We start from the raw sequence: 19466 nt of genomic DNA on the forward strand, positions 1-19466 counted from the left end.
TGCCCTGGCCAATTTTGGAGTATTCACCTCCCTGTAGTCTGAGCCTCCAAGAGGGGCTGACACCACCCCCAACTCCACCTCCCTCTTGCATCCTGGCTCCTCCCTTCTATTCCGCCCCTAGCTCCCAAGCTCCTCTCCTCCTAGACTGATTCCTCCTCCCACACATTTTTACCGATCCCGGTTCTGTGTATCTCTTCTTTGCGTGACTCAGGCTCCGCCCCCGAGCACTTCCAGCTTTGGGCTCAGATTCTGACAGAGTTCTCAGTAAACCCCTGAGAACTTACCTGCCTTCCTCAGTTGCTACTTCTCAGGGCCTTGGCCCCACCCCCAGGACTCAGGCCCCGCCCTCAGGGTACCCAGGCCCCTGACTGCAGACTGCAGGGGGGATGCTCAAGTCCCTTCCCACCTGGACCTGTAGCTGGCGCTTATGCAGGGCGGAGTGGATCAGTGCAAGCATGGAGGAGTCTGAGCAGGCCGGGGACGGGCCTCGGCGTGGGGAGCGGCCGCGGCTGGGCGAGGAGCGCTGCGGTGGGGACGGGGTGCGCAGGCCGGAGAGCCCCCGCAGACTGCCATCGGAGACATCTACTGTGCGCTCTGAGCCGCTCAACTGGACACCGCTCTCCGTGTCAGACAGGACAGCCTGGGTGGCAGGGATAGGCAGGAGCAGGAGCCCCGGGGTTAGCTAAACAGACCCAGGTGAGGCGGCCCACTCTTCACAAAAGCCCCCTTCCTCCCAGCAGCCTTCCTGAGTCCACCCCTTCCACCAGCACACAGACCCCAGCTCGCCAGGTAAGGCCTCATATACTGCAAAGACACCATTCAGTGTTTCTCACACATAGCCTGTCAGCCTCCCTTCTGAGATGGGCTCCCCAGGCAGAGGCAGGTCAGCTAGCAGGATGTGGAATAGCAACAGCCAGGGTGCCCAGCCCCCACCCACTTCCAGTTCAGCTGAGGTCCCCCACCACACCTGTGCCAGGTCCTTCAGGGTCTGCTGCAGCCCCTCACCATCATCTGTCTCCAGGGCTGCCTGCTCCTGCAGCCGCAGGGATTCCTGGAGTGAGACACAGAAAAGGTGGGCCCTGGCTCTGTTCCTAGTTCCCAGGAATCCCACCTGGGAATCCATCCCTGGTCCCCCCAATCAGATGGTCTCCACAGCTGTGCCTACAGGCCAGCTGCCCAATCTGCCCCATGGCAGCCTACTACCCTCACTGAACAGAGGAGGCCCAGAGAAGCACAGTGCCCTGTGTCAGTCACAGACTCCTGGAGGAGCGCCCAAGCCACACAGAGGGTGACCAAACCAGGCAGTGCCCTGGAAGAATACACCTCTGGTGGAGAGGCAGCAGTGCGACACGCCTGGTTCAGAGCCCCCTGGGCCTTGCTCTTCTCTCCTGAGCAGTAGGCTTATGCTGCAGGGCTGCTGGTGAATGTCCCTATACCAGCCTGGCAACCGTGGTGAGCGATGACACAGTCTGAGTGGGATGCTCTGATGTCCTAAGCAGCCCGGCCCTAAGCTGTGGTCCCACCCTGCCTGGTCATCCCAGGGAGGGGCAACTGCATCTCACCAGGGTCTCCAGCTTCTCAGAGAGAGTCTTGTTGACCTGATCCTTCTCCAGGTTCTGGTTCTGAAGGCGCTCCACCTCCAGGGCCAGCTCTGTCACTCTGGAGGTGGGAAAGCAACAGAGGTGAATGGCGCCCCATACCAGCTTCCCCTCACATCCACCAGTTTGTGTCCTTCATGCTTCCACCAAACCTAAGAACCAAACCCCAGGATCCACTTCCCTAGCTATGAGACCTTGAGCAAGTCACTTCTCTCCTCCGGCCCTTGGACTTCTCATCTGTATAATGGGAATGAGATTACCACCAGCTGTATCTCATGGGAAAGCAGTCTGGGCCTCACCTAGGAGGTGGGAGTTGGGGGGGGGCACACAATCTGTCACAGGAGGCTGAATTGTTCAAGATGTACATGAGCCATGGGCATGAGCCCTCTGAACCTCAGACAGAGTGCCTGGGAAGCCTGGCTGAGCTCATGCAGGGGAAAGGCCTGTTCCCAGAGAATAGACACTCCTCCAGGGAAGACCTCTGCAGGGAAACTGGCCTTGAATGGTGCCAGTCACCACCCACCTGGCACTGAGGTCAGCCTTGTCCATGTCCCTCTGCACCTGCAGCTGGGTCAGGTCCTTCTCAACTAGCACCTTGACCCGCAGCTGCTCCTCCAGCTGAGCCTGCAGCAGCGCTTGCTTCTCCAGGGCCGTCTCAGCCCGACTCTCTGCCAGCTGCAGGCCTGAGCTCAGCCTCAGGCCCACCTCCTGGACAGTCCGTGATGTCCGGGCCAGCTCCCCTCCCAGCTGCAGCAGGTCCCTGGGGAGAGAGCATGGGATGTGGGTGGCTCCCAAGTGCAAATTGAAACTACGCCAGGATGCCATTTGTCACTATCAGATTGGGGAAAAAATGTCACGCAATGCTTGGTGTGGGTGAAGCTGTGGGGAAATGGGTCCTCCCCTACACAGCTGGCAAAAGTGCAGGTGGGTACAACCGCAGTGGAGGTTCACCTCCATTCAGCTCCGCCTCTCAGAATGCATCTTACAGATATACTCCAGCACAAAGGAATGACCTGAGTACAGGTCACTGCAGTATTGCTCATGTAAAAAATACTGGTGACAACCTAAGCAGCTATCAAAAGAGGACTGTTATTAAATGATGGCACACCTATCACTTAATCATTTATCATTATTTATCATGACATACCCTGTGGTCAAGAAAAGCCAATAGGGAAGCTTTTTCTAGCCTGATATGGAACCACCTCCCAGTGTAACAGGTGGAGAGAGCATCTCCAAGACCTGCAAAGAAGCCGGGCCTGGTGGCTCACTCCTGTAATCCTAGTTACTCGGAAGGCAGAGATCAGGAGGATTGTGGTTCAAAGCCAGCCTGGGTAAAGAGTTCATGAGAGCCTATCTAGAAAATACCCAAAAACAAGGCTGATGAAGTGTCTCAAGTGGTAGAGCGCCTGCCTAGCAAGCATGAGGCCCTGAGTTCAATCCCCAGTACCACTAAACACACACACACACACACACACACACACACACACACACAGGGGACAGAGGAACATGTTAAATGACACCACAGGGATCCAGGCAGTAAAATCCAGATGGGGATTCTCTGAGGACAATTGGCCCAGTTTCCTGAACAAATAAGACTTTAAAAAAAAAAAACACATTTTGCAAATGTCTATGACTTCTGATTCAAATAAACTGTAAAGACAAAAAATAAAGTAGGCTATCTGTAACTTTTTTTTTGAGACTGTTTATTGTGTAGCCCAGACCATAAACTCACAATCCTCCTGTTTCAGTCTCACATGTGCTGGGATTACAGGCATGCCTCACCATGCTCAGTTTATCTGTAACACTAATGAATCAAGTGGAAAATCTGGACAGTGACTATTTGATATTAAAAAAAGAAAACATTAACTTAAAAAATTTGTGACTGTGGAGTGGCTCAATGTCTAGCATGCAGCCCCAAGTTCAAACCCCAGTACTACCAAAAAAACATTATGCAAAAAGGGAAACATGTGGGTCTCTGTCTCACAGCTCTCTGGCCACTGTCATGCCGACTGTTCACAATGAGCACAGCTGGCCTCTGCTCAGAGCATGAACAGGACCACGCTCCCCAGCACAAAGTTGCCTTCCCCTTCCCTGCTCTTGACTCCCACCTCACTGCCTGCGGTTCCTCCCACCCCCAAGTCCTGGCTCATGCTATTCCCATGCTTGGAGAGTCCCCGGCTCTTCCACTCAATCCTGCCTATCCCTCAAGGCTCCATGCGAACCCCACCTCCTCCATAAAGCATCTTCCTGAGATGCACCCTCCTGTCCTTCAGAGCTTCTGGGACATTCCTTCTGTCTCCCTCATGTCGCTGACCATTCCTTCCCTCAGGCTAGAATTTTGCCATTTCCTTTCATCATTAGAGGTTGCAAGGTCCGTGGTAGCAGAATTGAATATTCTAGTGCATGATAAACAGCTTCAAATACTAACTCAGTCACTCACTGCTGTGTGTGATCCTGGGAACATCACTCAACCTGACCAAGCCTCCATGTCCTCATTGATAACAGGGAGTATTACAGCTCCTGCCTCCCATGTACAAAGAGCCTGGCTCCAGGTAAATGGTGACCTCCTCCACTGTGGTAAGAGTTCACTGCTACAAGTGGCCTCTGCCTCTCCACGGGGCCTGGAGCAAGCAGGTGTGCAGAGTTGAGTTGGACTTGGAGAGACAGTTGCTCCCTGAGCAGGCCCCATCCCCAGCCGTGCCTCACCTCTCTGTGCCCATCTTCACCTCGCCGAGCAGCCGTCGGAACCCCACAACCTGCCTCCAAAGCAGGAGCAGGCGGCTGTGCTCGCTGCTGAAGTAGGCATTGAAGGACTGGGGGGAGAAGAGCCAAGTGAGGGGCTAGAGGAGGCTGGCCAACTCCTCCCCCCTGGTGCCACCAGCTCTGACCATGGCACAAGGCACATGGCCCAGGGTCTCCCTGTGGGCAAGGGCTGCGGAGCTGCATGCTTGCACTCTCAGGTTTCCCACTCTTCCTGCACAGGGAGCTGGGTTTTGGTGCCACACTGGTGGCGAGGCAGCAAGGAGGGGTGAAACATGCCAGGGACCTAGGTTTTCGTTCCAGCTGACAGTGATGACCGAAGGCTGGTTACTTAACCTCTCTGTAAGTGAGGATAATGACAGCAACGACCACAGGCCATTCATTATGAGAAGGAATAAAAGAATGTGTGCCTGGCACATGGTGCAGTCTAATAAAGACCAGATCTTACCAAGATGACTGTGACCTCTGCTAAGGTGTTCACTTGGCCAGGCTCCCTGTGCCTCTCCAGATTGCAGCCTTCACCTCTCTGCACAGATCCCACCCCCATCAGCTGGCCAGCCAACTCTCCAGCACACCTCCTCCTCTCGCCTCCATGCTGCCTCCCGCTGCTCCAGCTCCTTGCAGCTGCGGGTCCAGTCGCTGGTTACCTTGCGTATATCCTCGCTCAGAGTCTTGTTGGCCGAGCCTGCCTGGTCTAGCTGCTCCCGCAGCATAGCGTTCACCTGGGCCAGGCTGGCGCTCCTGGGCAGGGTGAAAGAGGCCAGTGAGTGCTTGCTCACTCAAGGGAAAGAAGGGTCGCAATACCAGCCCCACACCCTCCCTACCTCACCCTCACCTCTGCTGCTCCTCCTCCAGGCGGAGGAGGGTGCTCTCCAGGTCTTGGGTGTGCTCTGTGTCCTGGGTGGAAGGAGGGAGCATCAGGCTGGGCAGACAGAGGTGGGAGCCTACCCCTACCACATCCTGGCACCCACCCTCAGCCGCTGCTGCTCCAGCTCCGTAGACCTGTCCAGCAGCTGCTGCTCCAGCTCAGAGCACTTCTTCTTGTACTGCAGAATCTGAGGATGGTTGAGTAGCAACATTAGGCCCAGGTGGGGGGGGGTGGTAAGCATGGGGGTGGGGCAAAGTAAAGCAAGGGCAGGAGCAGGAGTGGGTGGCCCTGACCTTGGCCTGCAGCCGCTGCACTAGCTGGGCCTGCCGCTGCTGACCCTCCTGGTAGGCCTGCAGCTTGCGCCGGTAGGAGGCTTGCTCCTCCTGCAGCTGCCTCCGCAGCTCCACACTCTGCCGTACCAGCCCCCTGGGCTCCTGCACCTCCAGCTCCCCAGACTCCAGTCGCACGGCCTGGTCCAGCTGCAGGGAAGGGCCCTGGATAAGAGGACTGCATCTCCTAGGAAGGCAGGTACAGGCCTCTGCAGGTGATGCCAGGCAGGGCCCACACCCACAATGCCTTGCAGGCTAATAGCCTAGCACCCAGAGAAGCAGACACATGAAGGCAAGCCCAGGACACAGTGCACACATGCATAGGCTAATCAGCTGTGGGAGAGTTAATGCAGCATGCATGGGCATACAGGTGAGTATGCAGGTAGTCCCACAGCCACGTGTGTGCAAACCGGAAACCACCTGGGGGGTAGGCCATAGACGCCCTCAGTGCACCTGTGTGCCTCTCCCCTGGAACAGTTAACTTCTTTTAATTTATTATGACTAGATTTGTTGCTATGTTTTCCTACCCCAACCCTCCCCAAGGGGAGCTCAGGAAAGCCTGGATTTTTGTTCCCCATTGTACCTTAGTACCTAGAACAGTGGCAGTGGGCTGACATTGCACACACCCGGTAAAGATTTGAGATCATGAACTAATGGCACGCATTCAAAACAGGCATGAAATGCATCTGCAGATCTGAGCTTACAGTCAGGCACACACGTAACACATACAGGCATTCTCAACTGTCCCAGGGTGACACAGATGAGCCTCCCCCATATACACAGCATTAAGACCTGTAATGTAATCCCATACACACCTGCTTGGCACCCTCTCACCCCCACCTCTGCCTTACCTCACGGGAGCCTCCTTTGCCCCTTTACTCCACCCCTACGTAGCATTCAGTGTCATCTTCAGATCCTGTGGGCACAGGCAAGACACCTGCCTGGCTCTGTGTGCCCCCACTAGCCATGAAGACCTCTCAACCTGCTTAAGGTACCCACTGATCCCAAGTGATCCCCTCAGCCTCCTCCACTGCTCAGGGAGGGAAGTGAGGGAAGAGGGGCTGAGGATGAGTAAGACTCAGCAGAGTAGTGAGAGTACACAGGAGGGTGGGGAAGCTGGGAGGTATACATAACACCTAGCTGACTCCAAAAGTACCCATCATACTCACCATTCACCTTCCTAGCACCTGGCCTGCTACAGCCTAGGCAGGGCCTTCCCAGTCTCAAGCATTCAGGGCCACACCAGTCACATGGAAGTCACCAGAGGAATGGCTTTTCTCGCCCACATTACTTAAAGTCTAGGCCAAGTCAGTGGTAAGGTCAGCCACATAGACCCAAGTATTCCCAGAAGATTCTCAATGAGCCACCTACAAAGCAAAGACCACTGCATCTCTACCCACCCCACTCTGGGACACACTGGGGGACAGATGAGTGTGCCCACCGGGGCCACTCCAATAGGCAGGAGCTGGCCATGGTCACATGGGGCTTCACCATGAATGGGGAGGAACACAGGCTAAGGCTATTGAGGGAGGTGACAGTAGGGGCTCTGCCTGGATGCTGGCTGCAGGCCCATGGCAAGTGTCTGCATGAAATCCACCTAAGGTGGGTGGTGCAGTGTCACATCCATATGCGGTGATAGTGGCCTCGAGAGGTGTATGTTGTTGCAAGTATGCCTCACTGGCCGTGAGTTGGGTATGTTTAAACATTTGTGTCCACATGCCACCCCGTGTGTCTTAGTGTGTGCTGAGTGCATAGCAACAATTTAGCCCATCTGGGTCTTCATCTGGACCTGGCTGAGGCGGCGTCCATGATGCGACACAGGCACTGTGGCTGTGTGTATGAGGGCATGAGTTGATGTGTGATAGGAAGGCATGGCACATGTGAGGGGTCTGGCAGTGTGTCTGGGCCACCCGTGTCGCTGGTGCATGGCAGTGACTGTGTTTTGTGCATCTGTATTTTTGTGTGGCTGCTTGGTGGCAGTGCTGTGGTCTGTCTGTGTTTATTCTTGAGACACAAGACAGTGTGCTATGCTGTCTGCATTGTGGGTACAAGGTGGTGGTGTGACCATCTGTCCAGATGCTGCTCTGTGCCTGTGTGGGGATGTACACTCTTGAGCTGTGGGTGTGGGCTACACTGCACACACTCTGTCTATCTGAGTGAATCTATGAGGTAGGTGTGTTTCTGTGTGGTGTGTCTTGTGTGGGGTGAGTTGTGGCCTACAGTGTGCTCTGCATTTCCACATGACCCCAGTGTTGCTGGCTTCTGTGATGTGGAGAAGTTCTGGAAGCTGCCAGGGGTGGGGGAGACAACCCCTTCCTCAATGCTCAGAGCCAGGCTACTCCAAGCCATACCTCACCTCTCTCCACAAACTGCCCCTCACAGAACAGCCTTTCAATTCTACTTGCAATTCAAAAGGGAAGGAGGCTGCCACAAGCTAGGATGAAAGTTGTTTACTGTTCCCTTAGCAACCATGGCCCTCCCGCCTCATTCAATTCACCAAGTCCATGTTGCCATGGGCACTGGAAGTGTAGGGATCAGTCCTCTGGAACCGAAACCACTCCCTCCTTCCCTTCTGAGCTCACCCTACTCCCAGGGGACCCTGAGGTCTCTGACCTGGAGGTAGCCTCGGAGCCCCTGCCTCTGTTTTCCCGCAGGACATCCAGTTAATAGAACATGGACCCTGACCCTCTCTTTACTCCCTATCCCAGGGCTGCTGCAGGGTTTGAAAGATCCGAATGACCTCACTTAGTGTCTCCCATGCAAGTGTGTACCCATGCCTCCCTGACACACACAGACACACACACATGTAAGTTCATGCCCTTGATACACTCAGACAGACACAACACCTGCACCGCAGCCCACCATGCAAGTTATAGCCACAGGGGCATTTGCCAGATGGCTGCAGAGCCCTGGACCAGGGTCTCATCATTCCAGCTTTGCCAATGACCATGGGCCTATCAGGCCTCCATCTCCAGGCCTCGGATTCCCATCTGCAGTAAGGTGATCACCAGGCTCCGATGTTCTATTGACCCCTCTCCAGGAAAAGACTTCAAGGTCATTCATTCTCATCCAATCCCTGTCTCCATGTAGACCTCACAGAGGACAATTCCAACACCAGGCTCCTCCAGCAAGTTCCCCACCCTCCACCGTCACATGAGGGAACTTTCTAGACTAACTCAGACTCTTCATGCTGCAGCCCCAGCAGCTGTGTTGAAGCAAAGAAGGGACCTGCTACCTCCCACCTCTTCTTCCCTTCCTCTGCTAGCTTCCCTGTCACTGAAGCTGGCATTTAAAAGGCTGCCCCTAGGGGAGCTTGGCAATGTGCCAAGGACCAACAGGGGCTGAAACTAGGAACAGACTGGCTCAGTGCCCCATCACCAGTGACAGTGCAGGACCCAGGCCAGCCTGCCTCCATACCCCCTAGAGACCCTGGGAAATGAGTTCTATACTGTTCCAAAAGCTAGGGGCCACCTTAGGCCCCCCATTCTGCTTCTTAACAAGCCCCAACAAGTAAGGGGATTGTCCAGGCAGGCAGCTACTAGGACACGGGTACACCCCACAACAGAAATGCACACATCCCCCTTTCCCAATACCAGCATGCAGGACTCTGTACAGACAGGCCCAGCTTAGGGGTCCTGGACCAACCCTGGTCCTGCTATGAACACACAGGGACTCTAGAGAAGCCCAGTGGCTCTTTTCATACCCAGGAATCAAGTGCTGGGAGCCAGGAAACCTGGGAGCTTGTCCTAACTGGCTATGTAACCCAAGCATGATGCTTTCCCTCTCTAAGCCTCCATTTTCCCCTCTTAAGCGAGCATCACATTTCTCCTGATCTAAGTGCTGTAACGACAAAGGGCCCAGCACGTTCCAGGCACACAGTAAGCACTTAATAGGTGACAGCAACTATTACAACTGTTATTACCGCCCACAGCCTTCCATCTGCACACACACCCTCCATCCCTCATACAACGCTCACGTATTCTTTGGCCACCGTTAATTCCCTAGGGTCACCTGCCATAAGTCTGGGGGCCCAACAAAGACAGTGTACGTAGAGCATACTGCACCCTGGTTCCCACCTATCTCCCACCCCAGACCCTGAGAAGCCCCGCAAAATCCTGCAGCATAGGTCCCTGGGCAATGGGAATCCTGTCTGGACACGCAGATAAGCCTGACTCATCCTTCCTTCCCTACCCAGGCCTCACCCCCATGGGGAGCAGCAGCAGGCCTTGTTGGCAGAAGCAGACCAGCCTACACAATGTGGGACTGGAGGAGTGGCTCAAGTGGTAGAGTGCTTGCCTAGCAAGCTTGAAGTCCTGAGTTCAAATCCCAGTACCACAAAAAAAAAAAAAAAAAAAAAGTCTGGTGTGTGCATCCAGTCACTGCCTTGACCCCAAGGTCCATGGAAATGGGAACCCAAGATGTCCAGAGCCTCAAGGAGCAGGAAGTGCCCCACACCCCAAGCAGGCCTGCATCAGATGGGAATAAAACACTCCTGCACCAGGCACTAACTCCAATACCACCACATAGCAACTGCCATCCGCTACAGAAAACAGGCTCCCAGAGGGGAGCGAGGCCACTGATTTGGCAGAGCCACAAGCTGAACCTGGGGTGGCCTGTCCCGTGGGCCCACCCTTGCTCCCCTGGAAGAGGGGAGCTCCAGCACAGCCCTCAGCCCCAGCAGCACCCACCCGCTCGCTGACAGCGTTGTACTTAATAGCAAGCTCATCACGCTCCGCACGGCTCTGGGCCAGCAGGTCCTCCACACGGGACAGCTCCTGCTGCAGCAGTTGGTTCTCCTCCTGCAGGGACAACAGCGAGGCCATCTCTGGGGCCGGCGGTGGGGCTGGCAAGGGACAGCAGGCACATGGTTGGCTTCTGCCTGGGTCCAGTGGGACACCCTCCCCCCCATTCATCCCTTGGGGCAAGAGGATGAACCAGGCTCCTGGCAGGAGCTTGGGTGAGAGTGGCTGCAGCATCAACTGATAAACAGAACAGAGAAACACGAAGAAGATAGGTAAGAGAGGCTGAGAGTTAGACTTAAGCGGGCACAACTACAGCAAGTGTGGCCCTGCAGCCCTAGGAGGTGCAGGAGGGAGGCACCGTCTAGGAGCCAGGGAAACTTCCATTTCTATCCACCCCACCCAGGGACACAAGGTCCTTCTCTGATTCTTCTCAGGGCCTCAGTTTTGCTCATCCAGATGGAACAGTAACCAGATCCTGCCAGGAGAGCAGGAAAGCCTCACTGGAGGGCAGTGCTTCTCGTAACTTCCAAGGTCAGGGCTCAAGATAGTGTAGGCCGGGTTTTGAAGAGGAGGAAAAGAAAGGCAGAGGAAAAAGCAGAGTTGTCCATCTTCTGTGGACTCCACTTTCACCCTGGGAGAACTGGACACACCCATAGGCCTCACACAGCTGCCCTTCCAGCCTGGGGTGGGGACTCTCCACCCCCTCTCTGGAGCTCTAGGGCCAAAACGTCCCTGGTTTTGCCAAGGAGAGGGCTCATCCCTGACCGGGCAGCTAAATGCAGACTGTAACAGGAGCACCAAAAACAACCCAGGCCCAGCTGCCAACATACCAGCCGAACCATGTGTGCCCTTGCCCAGACACTCAGGCCACATAAATGAGGCCCTGCAAGTTGTGCACCAGGAGGAGCAGGGGCCATTCGACCTCTGCAAAGACCTGATCTGAGCTGAGCTGCCCTCCTCTCGCAATCTCAAGCTCACCCAGATCACGCTTCATGGTATTTAGGGTTCAAGTCCTTGTAGCAGACTGCAACCACGCGGGGAAGGACCACTCAGCCCTTCCCTTGTGACCCAGAGGGAATAAACAAATCTGGCAAATGATCTATCAGCCTCCATCTCCTCCTATGTGAAATGGGTACCTCCACCACAGGGCTGTGCCTGCCTAGAGGTGAGCAGTCAAAAAACTGACAGTACAATCCAGAACAAGGACAGGGGTGTGAAAAGGGGAGCATGCGCAGTGTCCACGGAGGGGGTGGCACCTGGGCTCTCAGGCTGGGAGAAGTTGCTGGTGACGATCTCCCTGATTCGGACTGGCAGGCCAGCAGGTTGGGAGGCCTGGGCCGGGTCGTGCACCCTCAGGCCCTTCTCCTGGCCCGGCCCCAGGACGCTGCTCTCCAGTGTCTGCAGGGAATGAGAAGAGTCTTCAGGGACCTGGGAGGAGAGGAGCAAAGTCCAGTGGCCCAAGATATGGGTGCCCAGGAGACCCTTGGAAATCCCTGCCTGGGTGTTAGAATCACAAAGAGCTCCATGGGAGGAGGGAGGCTCTTGTGCGACCCTGCCCTGGGAACTAGTCCTAAGGGCCAGAGAAGAAAACCAACCCCACAACCACGAGGGACAGTATAGAGTGTTGGGGGCTCCAGTGCAGCTCTGACCCAAGGTGGTTAAGAATCTTGCTAGGCCAGAGAGCATCTGAACCTAAAATCGTGCAGCCGGGACCCCTTCCCCCACCACAAGGTACTGGGATAAGGGAGCCCAAACAGTTGCACCCCACGTGCCCCAAGGAGCTGATACCTGGAGCCCCCGTGCACCCACCACTACATGTCCCTCCCCTCGACTCCCAAGATGCACCTACCTCCCAACCCTCAGGCCAGGCTCGTATGCCCAGCCCTGGACAGGGTGGGCACAACCCTAGGACCCACCTGGATAACGGTCTCCAGTGCCAATTGGGCCTCCGGCGACTCCGCCAGCCCCAGGTTCATGAGGGAGGCGGACTGTAAGGATCCCCCCGCCCGCTTCCCCCGGGACTCCAAGACCAGCTCAGCACGGGCACCCCAATCCAGGCGGCTACGCTGAGCACTGCGCAGATTAAGCTTAAATCCGGCGCGTCCCCACGTGACCACAGTGGGCGGGGCGGGGCTGAGCCGAGAGGGGAGGGGAGAGGAAGGGAGGACGGCGGGAAGCTGAGGCCCGAGAGCTGAAGGGCCAGAGGAAGGATGTAGAGGACAGGGGAGTGAAGGGGAGGGCGTGGAGACACAAGGGAATGGACGGAGCCGGAAGGAAGGGGTAGGACTTGGAGGTAAGGACCCCTGTACGCTCTCCACCCCCGCTAAACTGCTGGGTGAGCCGTCCAAGTGCAGAGGGTGGGGTCAGCAGCCGGTGGCGGGAAAGGCCACAGTCCCAGGTCCGCAGGAGCATCTCTGCTGACCCGGAACGGCTGGCGAAAGTTAAGAATGTGTTTACAGGGTGCAGAGAGGAGGCCTCCGCACAGCAGGTGCAAGGCAAAGAACGTAGGCAAGCAGGGTCGTGCAGAGCAACTAGAACTGATTCCCGCCCCCGGGGGAGATGGGTCCCCAAGTCGGCGTCTTTGTCTCTGAGCCTCTGTACCCTCTATGTAAAATGAGGATAAAAAGCCAGACATGGTGGCTCACGTCTGTAATCCCAGCTACTGGAGAGGTAGAGGTTCGGGAGACCCCATCTCAACCAGTAAAAGCTGGGCATGGTGGAACACATCTGTCATCCCAGTAAGACAGGAAGCCTAAATAGGAGGATAGAACTCTAGGCGGGCCTGGGCATAAACTGTGAGACCCTATGCAAAAAATATTTAAAGCAAAAAGGGTTGGGATCGCGGTCAAGTAGTAAGAGTGCTTGCCTAGCAAGCACAAGGCCCTGAGTTCAAGCCCCGTAACTGCAAACAAAGAGAAAAGGTTCAGATCGTATTGGTACCAGAGTCATGAGCTGTCTAGAGATTAAACAAATGCCATCTGCATGTCAACAGCACTGACAAGGTGCCAGGTCACACAGTGACCACTCCATTAATACTGATCTCATTCATTTGAAAATCCAGCAGGTTTAGTCCCTGGACCCCTAGAATGACTCAGTCATCCGTGCTTCTCCCTGCAGTGAGGAGCCTGCATGGCAAAGAGATTAGGCCCACATTCTGGAGCACACATTTGACTGGAGTCCCATCTGAGGCCAGGCTCTGCCACATGCTCACAGTATGATCCCAGACAGTTACTGCTGAGAGCCTCAGTTTTCCCATCTCTAAAATGGGAATGATAGTACCTATCACAGAAGGTTATTGTAAGGATCATCTCTCACTCTAGAGATGACCCACTTTCAGTCTATTGAAAGTGTACTCTTTTCCTAATAAACTTCACTATCATTTTCACTAAATAAATAAATAATAAAATGAGTTGAAAGGCAAGGGGTTGGGAACCACATGTGGCAACTGGTGAGCAGCTAGCTTACAGGAGCTGCTGTTCCTAGCTTCATTAGCATCACCTGTCTGGGCTCCTGCTATCTCTGTGCCCTCTGGGTGCCCTCTGCTCTAGGGGGTATATGCACACGATCTCATTAAATCTTTAACCTGACCCATTTCCAGATGAGCAAACTGAGTTTCGGGAAGGTTGGAGCTCTCAACTATTGAAGGTAGGGAAGAGGTAAGCTTACTCCCAGTGAGAGCCTGAAAGGCAAGGCCAGGCCGCTTGCACTTCAAGGCTCTATCACTCTATCTAGGTCAGACCCTCCTGGGTACTCATAAATGCACATTGGTCCAGTCTGCACCCCTCATGCCCAACTAAGGAATCTGTCTTGCAAGGGGAAAGCCAGGAAATAGAGCATACTAACCCAAGAAGATGAGTGCCACCGAAATGTAAGCCAGATTTAGGCCAAACTAAGCCACGCAGGCAGAGAACTTCCACTACAAAACAGGGAATCAGATATGGGGGCACACATACTATAATCCTCCTGAGGAGACTGAGGCAGAAGGATAAAAAGTTCAAGGCCATCCTGGGCTATGTACCAAGACAAAAAAAAAAAAAAAAACCTCAAAGACCATCCACCTCCAGGTTGCAGTACCCATAACCAGGCAAGAGGGGAGCCACCGACACCCCGAGCCAAGATATGCAACCCCTGCATGCAGAGCTCAGCAGAGGAGACCCCACATAGGCTTGGTGAATGGAACTGAATTATTCTGTGCCATCCCCAAACCAGTGCTCTAAGGGATGGGGGAAGGGAGCAGGATGCGAGATCCTGGGTACTATGGGCTCTACCCCAAACCTCCTCCCCCAAGAGTCCTGCTGGGTTCTATTGCTCCCGAGAAATCCTAGCTACACCCTGTGTGGATGTGCACAGCATCCTATTCTAAAACACAAAAGCCCTGAATTCCTCATAGGAATCTGAATGCCACAGCTTCAGCAGCTGCTATCGTCCAAATGTGGTTTGTCCTTTCCAAAACTCATGGTGAAATTTGGTCCCGAATGTAAGAGTTGAGAGGTGGTGGGATATTTAAGAGGAGAATTGGCTGAGGTAGCTCAGTGGTAGAGCCCTTGAACTGCAAAAAACAAAGGGGGAGGATTAAGTCAAAAAGGATTGATGTCTTTCTCAAGTAGTAGGTTAGTTATCGCACAAGTAAGTTGTTTAGAGCACAGCCCCCTTTTTTTTTCTTTCTTTTTTTGGCAGTACTGGGGTTTAAACCCAGGGCTTCACATTCTAGGCAGGTGCTCTACCACTTAAGCCACTCTACCAGCCCTGGCCTGGCCCTTCTTACTCTCTCCTCTGTGTGTGCCTGCTTGCCTGCTGCCTTTCTTTCTTTTTTTTTTTGCTGTTTTTTTTTGTTGGGGGTTTTTTGGGTGGTACTGGGATATGAACTCAGGCCGCATGCTTGATAGGCAGGCGCTCTACCACTTGAGCCACTGCCTTTCTGCCATGTCACAATGCACACAAAGTCCTTGCTAGATGTGACCTCCCAATGTTGGACTTCCAGAAAGTGAGCTAAACAAACATCTTTCCTCTGTAAATTTCCCAATCTCCAAGACAGCATCTGCCTACCTGGACAACAATGTTGGCAATACCTCCTCACCTGCCATATGACCCTGCACAATGACGTCACAACTCTGAGTCTCCATTTTCTCATCTGTAAAATGGGATAATTGGAGCCTGATAAAAACATCATGAGAATTAAATAAGATGCTCTGTGCTTAGTTGTGTGGCTGAATATGGTACTGCAGAAACTGCTGTGGGCTCACAAAAAGTATTTCCAATTCCTTTTGGGAATATGGGGCTGGATGCAGGGCTCAAATGGTAGAGCACCTGCCCAGCAAGCACAAAGCCCTGAGTTCAAACCCTAATGCTGCCCTCCCCGTGTCTCCTCCAAAGAAGTTCCTGCCTTTTAGAAATACACCTAGAAACCGTTTCCCAGACTTGGCTATGTGATCAAGTTCTGGCCAAGAGAATTAACACAGAAAGAGAGTGTGCTACTTGAGACTAGCCCAAAAAACCTCCTGAGGGATCGCTAACCACGAGGTCCTAGGGGATGCCAGAACCAAAAGACGGAAGGGGTCTAGGTCCCTCCCTGGTCACTCCATGGAAAGCAACATGATAAACAACCAACAGGACTTCATGAACAAGAAGTGAACTTCTACCGTGATGAGCTCTGAGGTTTCCAGGTTACCCTATCATTTCAGCCATGGCCCCTTGATTATTCCAGGCAGATCCACAGTGCTGGCAGCATTACTATACTGGCTCATATAGTAATCTAGAGCCTTGTGCCTGCTCCTAGCACGTCAGCCATGTTTTGGTAAAGAAATAGAGAAGAATAAATAAATCCTTTGTGCTCACTCCCTTTCTTGGCCCTACTATTTGCCAGGAACCTGCCCTTTGCCAAGCCTTGCAGCAGGCCAAAGATCCCCCTGACGATTATTCACGTGTGGCAAACATATCAGCTTTTCTTACCACTTACCCCATTATTTTCTGGTTGCTAACTAGAAATTATTACAAAAATCTTGAACCAACCATGAGCCAGGCCGTGTGCCCAAAATGTTACATCTGTACCATATGTGTGTTTCAGCCTTCTTGACAGCCCTAGGACACCAGTGCTGCTCCATCCACTTTACAGATGGCAACACCAAGGCTCAGTGAAGTGAAATAATTTCTCAAACTCATCAGCCAGAAGCAGTTAAGCCACAGCTGAGACCTAGGTCTGACTGGTTCTTAAGTTTTATACAGTACAGCAAGGACCACCATTAAGTAGCCCTTACTTTGACCAGGCACACCCAAGGGTCTCTGATGTGTATCATAGGCCACCATTTGCCTGGACTGCTGAGATGGCTCCCCAGGGGTCTCCTGCTCTGTCCCCAACTCTATCTTCATACAGTAGAGATCATGGCCCTTGTCTGCTTACACCTAAAATAACGTTCAAAGGCCTGCCGAGCCTGGCCTTGGCCTTATCGCCTCTCTCCACCATTCATTCCAATCTAGTCATTGTGGCCGTTTTGTTTGGTTGGTTTTAGGAGTTTGAGGGGTTTTTTGTTTTTTGCTTTTTTTTCTTTCTTTCTTTCTTTTTTTTTTTAATGGTACTGGGGCTTAAACTCAGGGCCACTCCACCAACTACAGTCCCGCAAACTGTTTGCCTGGGCTGGCTTCAAACCTCAATCCTCCTGATTTCTGTCTCCTGAGTAGCTTGGATTACAGGCATAGCCACTGGCACCCAGCTTTCTTTTGTTTTTGGGGGGTGGGTTTTGGACTAATTTGGTTTGGTTTAACTTTGGTGTTTTGGAGTCAGGATCTCACTGTGTAGCCCAGGCTGACCTTGAGCTTGAGATCCTCCAAACACATGCTCCCACCTCAGGGTGCAACCGCCATTTTCTCTGCCTGGGATGCTCTTCCTCCTTCCTTTGTTTGTTGGACTGCAGCTTGCCAACCGTATCTTGGTTCAAAAGTGTCACCTTCTGAGAGCTAACCCTGACCTCCCAACCTAAAGTGATCTCTGCTGGTAGTCAGTCATTCACTGCACACATTGTCTCTTCCAAGGGCAGGGACCAAGTATGCATTGTTCATTGCTATCTGCACAGTGTCTGCAGCCCAAAGTTCCATCAGCAGTTGTTTTTTTGTTTTGTTTTATTTGTGGTACTGGGGCTTGAACTCAGGGCCTTCACCTTGAGCCACTCCACCAGCCCTAATTTTGTGAAGGGTTTTTCGAGATAGGGTCTTGCAGAACTATTTGCCTGGGCTGGCTTCGAACCACGATCCTCCTGATCTCTGCCTCCTGAGTAGCTAAGATTACAGGTGTGAGCCACCAGCACCCAGATACTCAACAATTGTTGAATGAATGAATGAACGAATGAATGCTAAGAGACAGTAACACAGGTTGAGTATACCTAACCCGGAAACCAAAAGTCCAAAGTGCTCCATAATCTGAACCTATCTGAGCACTGGCACAATGCCACAATGGTCCACACCTGACCTCTTAATGACGGGTCACAGTCAAATCACAGGCACAGCCAGCAGTTATCCCAGCACTCAGGAGGTGGAAGCAGGTGGATGAAGAGTTCAAGGCCAGGTGCACCAATACACATACACACACACACACACACCCCACCACCACCACCACCACTACCACCACCACCACCAAAAATCACAGGCACTCTAAAAATATTGTATAAAACGACTTTCAAGCTATGTACATAAGCTGTATATGAAACGTGAATGAAGTCTGTTTCAACTTGGGTCCTTTCCTGAAGGTATCTTATTGTGTATGTGCAAATATTCCAAAACCTGAAAAAAAAAACTAAAACCTGAAACACTTCTGGGATGCTCAAACTGAATAGAAAATTAAATGTAAAAAAAAAAAATAGGAAAGAAAAGGAAACAATCCTTTGACTTTAACTGGGGTCACGTGGGGCAAGACAGCCTAGGATGTAACCCAGGGACCGTGGATGGACACCAGTAGACATCAATGAACGCATATCCATCCCGCACCTGCTGCATCCCAGGCAATCAGGGTAAAAAGGCAGGATTCGAGGGCTTGAGAGACTGGGGAGAGGAGGGGTGAGAGGAATGGGGGGATACTCCTCCCACACCATGGGTTGGCACCTGGCATCTAAACCTCCCTACCCGCCGCATCCACGGTAGCCTCCGCTCGGCTAGTTACTAATCAGGACTCTGATGTGACCTCAGCGGAGGGAAGCAGGAAATCTCGGAGGAAAACGGCCATCGGTAGTGGCATGGCCCTCTCCCCTAGTGTGCCAATCTTCCAGACAAAACCGGTCCCCAGAGGGCTGGGGAGATGTGATCACGGGGCTGGGGAGGAGGGCGTCCTCTCGGACCTGTGTTTGCACAAAAATCATAAAGGAGAGACGCTGACAAGCACTTTGAGAAACCCGCGCGTGGAGGCCCAAATCCCCGCACCGGCTCCTGCGGCCTCGCCATCCATGACAGCTCAGTGGCCGTGCGGGGCCAGTTGGTTCGATGGAGACCCATCCACGCGACATCCCCAACTCGAGGGCGGTCTGCACGGTCGGGACGACGGGAGCCCCCCCAACCCCCACCCGACGGCCCTTGGGGTCGCGTGGGGACCTGCAGGCCTCGGCGCCCTGCCGCCCAGCACAGCCCACGAGAACTGGGCGGCGCAGAACCCCGCAGGATCGCCGGGCGTGCTCTCCTCCAGCACAGGCCCGGCCGGGCCGCGGCGGGGTGCTGAGGGGCCCCCAGAGGCCCTCAGGACAGGGACGCGGCTCCAGTCCGCCCCCTGGCGCCACCGCGGCCCAGCGCGCGGCCTCCTCCTCCGGCCGCACCCGCTGCGTCCCCGCCCCGCGCGCACGCGCGCCTCCGGCCCCTACCTTCGCGCGCCGCCACCGCGGCCGTCGCCGCCAAGCGGGCCCGGTCTGAGGGGCGGGGCTGGGAGAGCGCGGCGGGAGGGACCAGGCCCGAGGGGCGGGGCTGGGAGAGCGCGGCGGGAGGGGCCAGGCCCGAGGGGCGGGGCTGGGAGAGCGCGGCGGGAGGGGCCAGGCCCGAGGGGCGGGGCTGGGAGAGCGCGGTGGGAGGGGCCCGGTCCGAGGGGCGGGGCGAGCTCGGTGGGCGGGGCGGGGCTAGTGGGATTCTGACACCTCAGCTTGCGGGTTTTGAGCACCTGCTAGACCCATCTTATTCCTAGCACCACCCAGCACACCGGTCA

General features: G+C 54.3%; 1 protein-coding gene across 4 annotated transcripts in view; it reads right to left on the minus strand.

Annotated features, from left to right (window-relative positions):
- Crocc (ciliary rootlet coiled-coil, rootletin) overlaps positions 1-19182 on the minus strand; it is a 44855-nt gene extending 25673 nt beyond the window's left edge. Inside the window, exons 1-12 of one of the 4 annotated variants that reach the window (XM_074081217.1) lie at positions 19132-19182; positions 11554-11695; positions 10244-10398; positions 5520-5705; positions 5330-5413; positions 5194-5255; positions 4934-5099; positions 4305-4411; positions 2122-2358; positions 1563-1659; positions 968-1051; positions 407-640 (exon numbers count right to left, since the gene is read on the minus strand). In XM_074081217.1, the coding sequence (XP_073937318.1) occupies positions 407-640; positions 968-1051; positions 1563-1659; positions 2122-2358; positions 4305-4411; positions 4934-5099; positions 5194-5255; positions 5330-5413; positions 5520-5705; positions 10244-10378 (1392 nt within the window). In that variant the 5' untranslated portion in view covers positions 10379-10398; positions 11554-11695; positions 19132-19182. Of the gene's footprint in view, positions 1-406; positions 641-967; positions 1052-1562; positions 1660-2121; positions 2359-4304; positions 4412-4933; positions 5100-5193; positions 5256-5329; positions 5414-5519; positions 5706-10243; positions 10399-11553; positions 11726-12213; positions 12424-19131 lie in introns of those variants that run through there. The other 3 variants (XM_074081218.1, XM_020168854.2, XM_020168857.2) reach the window with 3 other exon arrangements.
- Between the last annotated feature and the right edge of the window lie 284 nt (positions 19183-19466).

The sequence above is a fragment of the Castor canadensis genome, chromosome 7 (assembly GCF_047511655.1).
Source record: "Castor canadensis chromosome 7, mCasCan1.hap1v2, whole genome shotgun sequence".
Lineage (NCBI taxonomy): Eukaryota > Metazoa > Chordata > Mammalia > Rodentia > Castoridae > Castor > Castor canadensis.